General features: G+C 38.1%; 1 protein-coding gene across 4 annotated transcripts in view; it reads right to left on the bottom strand.

Moving 5' to 3' along the window:
• Positions 1-9961: 9961 nt before the first annotated feature.
• Positions 9962-13093, bottom strand: part of etv1 (ETS variant transcription factor 1) — a 30822-nt gene continuing 27690 nt past the window's right edge. For all 4 annotated transcript variants that reach the window (XM_007569863.2, XM_007569862.2, XM_007569864.2 and 1 more), the window contains 2 exons: positions 12302-12403; positions 9962-11582 (listed from right to left, as the gene is read on the bottom strand). In XM_007569863.2, coding sequence (XP_007569925.1) covers positions 11361-11582; positions 12302-12403 — 324 coding nt within the window. In that variant the 3' untranslated portion in view covers positions 9962-11360. The remainder of the gene's footprint in view (positions 11583-12301; positions 12404-13093) is intronic.

The following is a 13093-nucleotide window of genomic DNA, read 5'->3' on the forward strand; positions in this document are numbered from 1 at the left end:
CTATTACTGAATAAAATAATTTTTTTATCCTGCATGAAGGAAATATGGACATGCACACTTATTTCTTACTCTACATTTAAAACTCTTTTTCCTTCAGGCTCAGTCTATGCAACCAATCCTGTTTGGTTTTACCTGGAGAGAAATTTCTATTATTAACTGTTAGTGAGTCATAGAAATCAACTGAAAGAGAGGCAAAGCTATGTTTTCTCTGATTTAGAAGTAAATTCAGACATATAAATATTCCTTCTAATCTCATTTTTGTATCTCTTTTAAAGGTGCAGCATGTGATTTTTATTAAAAATATATTTTTTACATATTTGTTAAAATTGTCTATATGCTGTGACAGTATTTTATAAGAAAGTCAAACTCTTCATCCTGTGCTTCCATTCAGAGATTTGCTGCTCAGTCAGAAACAATGAATCAGAGCCAGGAGGAGGGTCTTAGTGCTGTCAATCATGCTTGTGTATGCTGTTTCTCTCGGCTATGCTGCAGTAGATCTTGTCATGAATGCTAAACTAGTTAGCATAGACAAGAGATAAATGGTTTTTCTGTAAAGATAAGTTGTTTCTCCACCGTTAACCATATTGAGCAGCGCATACATGAGCTTGATTGACAGCACACTAAGACCTTTTTTCTTGCCTGTGATTGGTTGTTTCTGACCGTGAGCGGTGCATTTCTGCAGATTGGTGACAGTAGGACTGGGAGATGGTGGTAGAAGCTGGAAGGACGGAAAGAGCGTGTAACGTAAACACATAAAATGGGAGAGGACACAAAGGAAGAAGTAAATCTGACACGATAACAAATTGTCCCAGAAGTTATTACGATAAACGATAATATTGTTTTAAGACCAATTTAAAGTAATATAATGGTAATAATATGATGTGAGAACACATTCTCAACGATCACTAAACTTCAAACTCTAATGAACATTAAGCACTGGAACTGGAGGAGATTTAAAAATATCCAAAACAAACAAACAAGACAACAGAAACAACAACCACTTAAAAGTTCATAACTTGAAAAATAACCTTATCATATTATCTGAGTGACACTTTGCTGCAGCGAGGCAGAGCGAGGCAGGCGGGCCGCGGCAGTGCGATGGGCGCCGGCAGTGCGATGGGCGCCGGCGCGTTCTGGTGGCCGTGCAACAGTATTTACAGGCTGCCATCCTTCTGTTCGCAGAGCATCTGAAGAAAGCAAACTGCACTGTTGCTCACACTCCCCGATCCCGTTGTTGTCATTGGCCGGCAGCCACCAGTCGCGAGCCAACTGAGTTAACAGACACTTCCGCTCAGCACATAAGGAACCATCTGTTTTAAAAAGCCAAAAATAAATAAATAAAGAGCCCCCTCTCTTTTTTGCTCTCGCCGTTTTCCTCTCCCCCCTTACTCTTTGTACCGCAGGTCTTCAATATAGAGCTCCACTATTATCTTTCACCTTACTCGCCGTGATTTGCAATCTACAGCTAGCCAGCAAAATTACTGCTGTGTCTACACTCAATCTCTACTAGGCTTTATTGGCCTCTCAAATTGAGTCAAAATGGAAAAGTAACCAATTTCTTATTTCAGAAAACTATTTTATTTCATCAGTTTTCCTGGTAAATAATAAACCTGTTGATTTGTTTTCTGCTCTGACTACCAGCTCTTAATGCTTCATCAGAAGCGGCACTGGAGCAGTCATTACAGAGACACACAACTCATTTGCGATTTATTGGATATTAGCAAGGTCAGCGTCATATTGGAGCCTGATGTTTGCAACATCTTGAAAATCACGCTTGCATGCACCGTCTTGGCTGCGCCGGGCTCCTCAGACGTGCCAGCTTGTAGCTAAATAAAAATTGGCGGAGGGACGTTTGAAAAAACATATTGTCCTGGCTCAGCGCTCGCTCCCCCTGCACTCTGTTTGCCAAAGCAAGACGCCGGGGGTCCGGAGTGAATCTCCTCGCACATGACCGGTTTGGTGGTGGTCAGCTTGCTGCCGCGGCCTGACCCTGCAGCCTTTGTGTCTCTGCATTCGCTCAGATTGTAGCGCATTTCCTCGACTCGTCCTTGCAGGCGATGCTGGAAGCGAGCCACCTGCGCTATCACACTACGCCTTTGTTTCTCAGGAGGCTTATGAGGAGAAAGGAGCGCTTGTTTTGCAGGTTTCGTGGAGTGACAGAGATATCTTTGTCACTCCTATTTATTACATTTTTGGGAAGGGAGTCCTAAATATGTCTGTTTACCACAGCAAGGTCTATTTTTTTCTTTCTGGAAAACAGTTTTCTTTTGGTTGTTTGGTTTGATTGAAAGCTGCGGTATGTAACTTAAAATTATCACAATGTCGTGATAGAGAGAAAATCAACCTCTGCCTTTTCCCTTTGGTCCTTTATGAACAAATACTCAGCTCTGTCAGAAACAGTCAGAGCCAGGAGGAGGAGCTTAGCATTGTCAATCATGCTCTTGTACAGCTTCCTCCTTTTTTAAAAAACATTATTTTTATTTTAATTTTCATACATTTGTTATATTCTTAATGATTGAGATACAAAGCAGAAACATGACACACACATATTTGTACATAAATAAACGTATGATCTAAATATTTAGTCAGGAACAAATGACCAAACAGGCAAACCAACCAGACAAAACAAAGAGAAATAAAAAACACACATAAAGGCTCTCAGATGGTACAATAAGAAAAAACGATTAAATTTCCAAACACCAACAATTTTCTTTAATCTTATTTAACAGGGCCTCATCTATCTAATTAATTACCTTCATCTACGTGGTTTTCTTCTTCAACAAATGAATAAAATGAAGATGAAACTTCCTCAAACTTCTGTTTTTTGTACGTTAGTCTCTCCAGGGGTAAAGTTGCTAACGTTCGTCTAATCCAGCCTCCTCCGTTCTTTCTGCTACGCTACAGCTAGCATCAAGCTAGTTAGCATGACCACCAATGATGGCGGATAAAGTTTTCCTGCAACAGTAAGTTGATCAGTGCGTACACTATCTTGATTGACAGAACTAATAAGACCCCCCTCCTGGATCTGATTGGTTGTTTTTAACCATTTCTGCAGACTGAAATAACAGCAGTGGGATGTGGAGGATCTCAATCTTTTCACAGATTATCTGCCTCATATCAAACTGTCACAACATGAAATCAGTTTTAATATGCAAAAAACATATTTTTATAAAAGTTATAGATTTGCTGCTTTTCCAGTATTATTAAAAACATACTGATGTGTTTCAAACAACTTTTCCCATATTTTAGCATTCTTTAAGTCTAATCTTCAAGCAATTCAAAGGCAGTGAAAGATGACACATGAAGAAAACTGACAGTAAGCCTTTGATATTGAATAACTTTTAGGGGAATAATCTGATTTAATATAATTACTGCTGCAGGCCATAAATGTGTACATGAGTACAGAACAAAAACGTGTAAAAATTAGTGTTGTGTCATCCAGTTTAACGTGTTATCTGATTCTGTCCCTCCGGCAGCCATATTGGATTTCTAAGTCAGGGTTTGTGAGAAACTTAAGCTCCTCAGTTTATTATTCTGACTTCAAGAGCAGAAGTCAAGGTACAATTTATAATCAAAAACACCCAAAACATTTCAGAATAAATGAGTGAATAGTTGCATCCCAAACAATTCCTTCTAATCTCATATAATCACACAAACATCTCATCTGCAGACGTTCAACCTTTATTAACTTGTGCAGGGAGACACAATACCACAAAACAAACTATAACATGAATAAAGTACATATATATGTATATATATATATATATGTATGTACATAAGTGCCTGATTTAAATAAACCAGCAAGAACTTGGTGAATTTCTCTTTCCTTATGAAATTAAGGTGTGCAGTAACAGGTGCATTATTTAGTAGATTTGACATGGCTGCCACATATTCGCAGAGAAGGAATTAATATGCCTGTAGAAAGGAAAGCAAGAAAAGAGGATCTTCTGCGAGTAATTAATTATTAGAGACTATTTCTAGTCTTCTTCTTAAGCCTATTTAAAGGGCATTAGGTATTATGAATGTGAGGTAGTCTAAATTTACCCTGTGATATCTGTCTTCATCTACATTGGTATTCTTATTTAAACCTCATTTGCTTTCCTTTCCCTCCATTTTGCACATTTTTCTTCTTATCTAGAATAATCTAATATAGCAGCAAACCTTAAAGGACATAAACTTGAGTATTTGCTAAGCTGTAAGGGACAAATAGTGAGAGATAAATTATGTATATATGCTAAAGAGAAGTCATTTGGGAATTAAGTAGGATAAGTAGGGGTCCATTTTGTGCCTGTGAAGGACCCGTTTGGAGCGACGCTGGCTACATTAGGGAGAGCTAATGGGCTCCAGGAGGGGGTTGAAGGGGCGGCTGGGTGGGGCGGGGTTGGGCCCTCTTTCGCCGCACAAGGACTCTGGGCCCTGGCGACAGATGGCTGGCCAGCTCTCTGGGTGGCTGTGGCTATGAGGTCTGTGGTGAGGCTGATCCGTGGCGCTGACAGCAATCGGCGAGATCAAACGACATTGTGGAAGGTGAAGAGACGGGTGGTGTGGTGGCGTGCCAAACCAGAAGTCCAGGAGCAGAACTGGAGCTCGGACGTTAGCTTAATGCTTAAAAATGATGTTTTTACAGCACGGTGAATCACTTCAAAATGTTTTCTATGAAAAGAATGACATTTACCATGCAGAAAATATTGTTAAAAAATAAAATGAACTGACGCACCTAAATATCCCCAAACAACTAACGATTGAAGAGAACCTTTTATAATAAATTCACATTTTGCACGTTTTTATATTTCCATTTGGATCTCTGCTGCTTCTAAAAACAGACACCTTGATGTTATTTAGGTTACGAGTTCATGCTTTTTGCTATCTGGAAAATTAGCTGTTTCAAAAACCTCTAGCCTGTGCCGTTACCTAGCAACCCCAGTGGAATTCCATCCGATACCTAGCAACCCCAGTGGAGTTCCATCCAATACCTAGCAACCCCAGTGGAGTTCCATCCAATACCTAGCAACCCCAGTGGAATTCTATCCGTTACCTAGCAACCCTAGAGGATTTCCATCCGATACCTAGCAACCCCAGTGGAGTTCAATCCGTTACCTAGCAACCCCAGAGGAGTTCCATCCGATACCTAGCAACCCCAGTGGAGTTCCATCCGTTACCTAGCAACCCCAGGTTGCTAGGTATCGGAGTTCCATCCGATACCTAGCAACCCAAGCTGAATTCCAGCATGTTGGCTCGTTTTACCTCTGTATACGCTGTACAATAATTAATTTTATTTGTTGCTTTGATTATTTATGTTTGATATTTAAAATGCCTTCCATCTCCAGTGTTAAATATTTGTTAGTATTTAAAGTTTATTCATCTTTGAGAATGTGTTCTTGCATTACTATTAGCATTACTTGAAAATGGTCTCAAAACAACAAAGTTATTGTTTATTGCAGTAACTTCTGGGACAGTTTATTGTCCAGCAAAGTTTGTTATCATGACAGACCTAATTGTGCTATTATGACCTAGATATATTAATATTTGGAGAAGGATGATGTATTAATGTGTTCCAGTGAGTCTGGGTGTAACTAAGGACCCGTTCATACAAGAGCCTGGCATCAGTTCCTACGCTGGCCCATGGGTAAAAGAGACGCAGCCTGTTAGGCGATTAGCCCGTCTAACATTCCCGGTGATCGGATTAGACGATTCCCACAGTCTAGTCTGAAGCTACTCCCGACCCGCAGCTCCAGAGAGCATCTCAATATCCAATTTCACAGCTTTCTAAACCTGGACCAGAGAGGCTATTTATTACTGTCACTGTCTGTGTTGAGAAGGAGGGAAAGCAAAATAAAGTATGATTCAGAACAACTGGTACCACTTTAAACCTTAAAAAAAACCAAAGTTATTCATACACTGGCAGATTTAGATGGAAAATTTATTTAGTTCAAGAAAGAAGAGGCAGGTAGATATAAAAAGATGAGTAAACAAGTAATTTTGGTCCAGTTTCTGGTACAAATATCTTACTACACTTGAAATCAGTCAAAACTAGCTTACAAGTAACTTTTCAACAAGATATTGGAGCTTGTTTAAAGTCAATAATTCCTCAATATTGATTAACAAGTGCTTGTTTCATTGGTAGATTATTTCACTTTTCCCATGTTATAAGTGAAATATTGAACCAATTGAATAAGTGCGTTTTGAACAGTATTAAGGAATAATTTACTTAAGACAAGCTCCTGGATCATGCTGTAAAGTTACTTATGAGTTAGCTTAGTTTTATTTTAAGTGAACTCAGATATTTACACCAGAAACTGCTTGGAGAGGATTTGTGTTTCTGCAGTTAATTTATTTTTTCTTAAATCTGCAAAAAATGCAAACTACTTTAATCTTTAGCTCCTTCCACAGAGAAACATTAATACTACCTCAAGTCAGAAGAAAAAAAGATTAAAGATTATTAAAACAATGTTTTAATAAACTTATGGGCTTAACTACTATGTGAACTTTAATCAGTTTTTGCAGCAGTAGGCTGACCTGAGCTAGCTTTGAAATGGCAGTCTAACCATCAAAAAGAAGAGATGAAAAAGGGAAACGTGTTTAAAATAGGCATAGGTCTGGAAGTTTGTCATTACAGAGGTGCATCTTGTCAGATTTCGCAAACATAGAGCGTTGTAAATTATAAAAATCATTCCCCTCTCCATCTTAAACTGGAGCAGCAGCAGCAGTAATAGGCGCCTCCATTATCGCAGCGTTATAATTTCCCTGCTTTTGCCTCCTGGAAGCCATGTTGTTTCTCTGAATTACCTCTGAATGATTTATGCCCACTGGCCCGGCCACTGATAAACCCCGGCAACGCAGATAGAAACACACTCAGGGCTTTCTGGTGAGTAAACATGGCGCTCAAAAAAGGCGACTTATTTCAAACAGCCAAACACATTTGGGGCAGAGCGGACGGCTCGGTGTGGTTTCGCCTGTCAAACACCGCCGTGTCACAGCCAATCAGGGGACACCGTGGGCAACACAAGCCATTTAACCCGAGCAAACACAGTGTGTCACAAAGCCCGAGGATGACTTAAGAGCCTGAGCAAACACTGGCGAGGGCCATCGGGCACGAATCAGGGCGGCCTGGCTGAGGACGAGTCGCTCTCGTAATGGGTTTGTGATGACTCAAGAATCGAGTGGCCATCTGTTTGCTACAGTGGGGGAGGACCACAATTCACAGCTACAGATACACACAATATTAGCTGGGAGTGCAGAAGAGGTGGGAAGGGTTTGGCCGGTGGCGCAGGATGTAAAACATATGTCCATAAATGGTGAATATGTTGAAGGCCGAGGCCCTGATTTCCTGAGCGGGGGCCAGATAACAGGATTTGCATGGTGATTTTCGGCCTCGGCGACAGATCGCCTTTAAAAGGTGTAAGACAAGTAATCCTGCGAGTGACCTTCAGGCTGTTCGGCGCGCTGCAGAGGTGGACGGGGCAGCAGCTCACACGGAAAGCCACCGCATATTTAAAGCACCGACATATTTGCATCAGATTTCAATGATGGGCATTTGAATTTATACCACAGTCATTTGTGTCTGGTCCGAAACCGTGAAGCTCATTTAAACAGCAGACGTCAAACCGCAGGCAAGCCTCCGAGGCAAACAGCAAAAGATCCTCCAGTAAAACATTTCTAACAAAAACAGGACACATAAAAAACACTGATATTTGAAAACACATCAGGAAAATCTCTCTATATGGCTCAATTCACGGATAAACATTTTGAATAAACATTTTGAAACTAATTATTTACTGGATTAGGTAGTATTAAAGTAGGCTTAAAAATAATCAAAGAAAATAAAAATGGGAAAAATAAGCTACAGATTTGCATGACGTGTACTCCATTTACAGTTAGATGGAGGTTTAAATTCTTAATTTTATGTTGCAGTTTAGGTTTTAAAACATTTTAGTTCAAAGTCACTAAAATATTCTTCCTCTAAATGTTTTACAATTCCTTTTCGCACAACTTTAAAAGCATCTAAAACAGCAAAAAGTCCAGAAAAAGAAATCCCATGTTTTGAAATATAACACAAACTACCTACAAAATTATTTTTTTTACTCAATATAGTCTCATTTAAAATAAAAACTTAGCATTTGGAGGTTTTTATTTTATTTTATTTTAATCCATGAAAATATTCGTTTTGTGGTTGGACTCACAGAGGTAATGTAAAACTAAAATAAATGTGTGATTTAATTTAATGCATCTTGAAAAATGGCAGAAAAATTACACTGCATTGTTACTTCTTAAACAAGTGTTATCTGTTAATTATCAGTTATTACAATATTCTAGTTTTTGTTTTTATATAACACATTTATGCTGTTATTTTTCACATTAGAGTTTTTTAAAAAGCTATTGTAACTTTTAAGGGGGGAAAAATCACATTGATCATATTAAAAGCTGCTCAGCTGTTTTCTTGTGTATATGTCAGATTAGATGTTGTTAAATATCCTGAGGGAAGCAATCAGGTGTTTAAGTTAAGGCCAATTCCCAACACTACAGACAATCAATAAATAAGTCCAAGAGAAGAGACTGTAATGGGGTTGGCTTGTAACCTGCTCTGACAAATTAAGGCAAGTAGGTTTTTTTCATTACTTACACATCCGTTTTCATTTTTCCCATCAGTGGAAGCAATTAAACAATGCTTCCTTAAATTAGTCATTGATTTTTAGCAATAGTGACACTTTCAAGAAGGAAATAATAACTTTAAGGCAGTGTTTTTGTGTGTGTGAGAAACAAAAGACAGAAACAATTCACCTACATGAAAAAGTGGTGTCTTAAATTAGGCATTGATTTTCTTGAGGTGTCATTTTGGTTAAATGCTTTGTGCTTTTTTTTCTCCCAGACTAAATTAGAAATTAGGAAAGAAGCCGTGATCTGCTAGTCGTCACATTTTAGTTTCCTTCAGAATGAAACTCAGAAACCCAAACTTAATAATTGTTAGTGAGAGATAAAATGTCTTCACAAACCTTAAATGTATTGTGTGTGTGTGTGTGTGTGTGTGTATATATATATATATAAAACCTTCTGTTTTTAATCTCTGAAACATTTTGTGTTACTCCATGTTATCTAATGTGATTTAGTTAAATATTAAATCCAAAACATTTAACATTCAAGTAAGCACGACTTTGTGTTTTCATCATTTCCCATGTGTAAAGCTTACATGTAAATAAAAAGTTAGTTGCTACTAACTTTAAAGCACAGAAGCTAATGCTAAAGCGCTAACTTCAATTCAAATTATGCCCTTGAAAGACTACATGAATTTATTTTAACATAATTAATCTTTTCTACGGTATTAATGTTTATATGTTGTTCTATTGTGGATGTTTTATTTTGTTCTTGTATTTTTATTGTTTGAAATAAAGTTGTTAGGGAAAAAGAAACGGAGACAACGTGAGGGGAGGAAACGGAACCGGTGTGTAAATCGCCACTTCAAAATAAGAGCATGAACATAAACGTCTAACTACGTGACAACCGAAACTTCAACAGAGATGCCGAACTTTATTTGTCTGAATGTTTACAAAACAGCCAAGTAAGTTATTTCTTTAAATACTTTTAGTTTTTCCAGAAAGTTTTAAAGTTATTTAAGAGAAAGTAACTGCACTAAAAGTTTTCAAAGTTAGCAAAAAACCGTTATCGCATTAGCTAATTAGCATTTGCTAATATTTGTTTTCAGAAGGCCTTGTCCTTATCTAAAAGCGAATTTTAAGCAATAATTTATCCAGTTTTCCCCCTCAACTGATTTTTAATGACGTGGGGAGGGCAGGCAGGTAAATTTCCTTGATTTGGTCAGTAAAGTTTTGTAGGAATTCAAACCACAGAAAAGTGTGATGGAAAAATTTAGTTTTAAATCATACCCTTTAAACCTGTGACATATTTTAAAACCAGAAAACAAATGATGCCTTTGTCAAACAAAGCACAAAAATCTTTTGACAAAACCTTTCATGTGATTGTTTAATTATGTAAGCATTAACAAGTGGACATAATTTAGTTTTTTTTTTTTTTACTATTTTATTACAGAACGTTCCTATTGCCAATCTCATCCCACACATGTAAACCTCCAAAAACAGACAGACCAGACGTTTTTTTTTTCTGGATGCATGGATGAAAAAAAAATTAAAAATAAAAAAAAAACAACAAAATTAACAGAAATCCAGAGCAGCAGGCCAAAGTTGCTAAACGCTTTCAGTTTTTTGATTTCCTTTTATCTTGACTAGAAAATACACTTACAATTTGAAGCAGCAACAAAATGTGCAAGTACCTGATTATACAACATTATAATATAACACGACTTCCTTTATTTCACCACATTATAAACTTCTAAATAGCTCTTTTTGTTTTACCAAAAAGCAAACTAATGATGGCAAAGCAACTTTTATTTTTTTATTTTTCCCAGAAACAAAGACATTGCGTTCACCTGGAACTGAACTGAAAAAATGTAAAGAAAAATATTTTAATTTTTTTTTCTTTTGCTGATTAAATCCACTTACTGGAATTTGGGGATGCAATAGGTATTCTGAGTTAATTTTAACTGTACATAGAAGTCACCTGTTTTTCACTGAAAAACTGAACACCTGAATGAAAAATGAACAAAAATTTTTTTTTTTTTTTTTTTTACACAGCAACTGAGTTATTTCTCTGATGATTATCCTAAAAGATTCCAGTGCATCCTCGTAGCTGTGACCCACAAGGTTTTTTTTTTTAGTTGATGAGGAAATGATGTTGTTACAGCAAAAACATCTACATGATGAAGATCTACAGTTTGGTTGGAGACATGGCAGAGAGCTGGGTCAGCCTGGAGGCGAGGAAGTTCCCACCTAAACGGCTAAAAATGTCCTTTTTTTCCACCATCGCGTCAGTCTTTCAAAGAACAATCTCATCACCGTGGAAGCATTGTTAGATTTCCAGTAGAAGATGTTTGCATTAGGACAAAACAAGTTTTTCCTTCTTCTATTTGCTTCACGTGTGCAGAGACGAGTTCCTTTTGCAGGAAACCGAAGTTCCAGCCTCATGCTCAAAATGATAATAAAAAATAAAGATAAACAGAATGCGTTCAGCTGTAATGTACAAACATAAACGGGTAAAACGCCAAACACACAGACTCTGGTGCTGTTCCTGTCCATAAAGTGCACTCTCTGGACGCCAGAAAGACAAGAGCAAAGATGAGTGAGTGTGTTGATGTTGGGCAGATTGAGGGAAGTGCCACTCTGTGTGTGTTTGTGTGTGTGTGTGTGTGTGTGTTCAGTCTTTTTCCCGGAGCGACTGTGAATCAGAGGACATGACGGTCTCAGGTGTATGGAGGAGGCGGGCGGCACGGCAGAGTGAAGGTGTGTGTGTCGCTAGTAAACGTAGCCTTCGCTGTAGGGGTGTGGCTGGCAGTAGGGCCCCTCCTGAACGTACGCCATGTTTTCGTCAAAGTGCGACAGCGGCACAGTGTCCTCCTCGTTGATCTGGCGCTCCATGTCCGTCTTCAGCACCGGCCGCTGGTTGTCGGGGAACGCCATCGAGAACAAGGCCTCCGGGTCGCACACGAACTTGTAGACGTATCTCTCCCCGGCAACCTGGTCAATAAAAAACACGAGTTTTTTTCCCTGTTTGATGTCGAGACAAATGCTTGTCTTACACGGCAAAAACACAAAATCCTACCAATTATTTTTGTCTCGTCCCTAGAGCTAATATTTTAGCACACTTGAAATAAGATAAAAACTAACTTAAATGTAACTTACTTGACACGATATAGCAGCTTGTTTTAAATCAATAAATCCTCAACATTGATTTAAAAAGTCTTGGTTTACTGACAGATTATTTCACTTATGGGAAAAATATTTTGTTATAAGAGAAATAATGTGTTGCTGAAAAGTTACTTGCAGGTTGTATAAGTTTTATTATTACAAAATAATAAAAGATATGTCCATTTCTGCCACCATAACAAATGTAAACACGGGGAGTCGACTAAAATCTACTATGGCTATCTGCTTTGGTCAGATTACGATTTTACAATAAATAATTATAACTGAGACATTATTTTCATTTTCTTTAATACTCACTCACCCAGTTCTCTTCAAAATGGGAATAACAAGAGTACATGCCAACTGAGTGTTGATATCAATGTATGTCATGAAAAAGTTACAAAAAATTTTAAAATAAAAATAGTGGAATTTACACATAATCAGTTGGGTATCAATGAGTTTGATAGGTAAATTAAAGGTAAAAACATTCTGCAGATTATCATAAAAAAAACCCCATATATATATTCTCTGCATATGAAGACTTCTTTTACCTTTTGCATGATTCCCTTTTCGTAGTAATAGCGAAGCGACCGGCTGAGTTTGTCATAATTCATCGCTGGCCGGTTCTTCTGGATCCCCCACCGACGCGCCACCTTTACCAAGAAAAAACAAAAACAAACAAAATGAAAACAATCCCAGACATTCAGAGGTGGTTTCCCTCTCATGCAGCAGCAGCTGAGATGTTAAACAAACTTATTAATCTGTATTGTCCTAATAACGGTAATTATTCTGCGTCCAGCCTGAGCAGACCTGACCAGGGATGTGTTCATTAGCAGCCTGTCAACGCGGCCAGCTGAGGCGGCAGCAGATGTTACAGCACCTGTCTAGCAGACCACCCACCATCCGGCACCGCGTCCAAACTCACAACACCGCTCGCGCCATCTTCTCTCATTCCAGCTTCATTGCTCTCTCTCAAAATATTACCAAGTAGTTTTGGTCCAGTTTCTAGTGGAAATGTCTTAATGCACTTAAAATAAAACAAAACTGACTTATAAGTAACTTTTCAGCAAGATGTAGCAGCTTGTTCAGAGCCAATAATTCCTTTAATATTGATGAAAAAGTTCTCATTTTATTTTACTTTTAACATGGGAAAAATGTCTTGTTAAGGAATTATTTACTTTGCTTGCAGAAAAGTTACTTGTAAGTCAGCTTTGTCTTATTTCAAGTGGACTAAGATATTTGATTTAGAAACTACACCAAAAATCCTTGGTAGGATTTCTGCACTGCTCCACGTATCTGTTTATATCCTACACCTGTAAAGCCAGGTGCCGTTAGCTCGCGTT

This window comes from Poecilia formosa, unplaced genomic scaffold (genome assembly GCF_000485575.1).
Source record: "Poecilia formosa unplaced genomic scaffold, Poecilia_formosa-5.1.2 Scaffold250, whole genome shotgun sequence".
NCBI lineage: Eukaryota > Metazoa > Chordata > Actinopteri > Cyprinodontiformes > Poeciliidae > Poecilia > Poecilia formosa.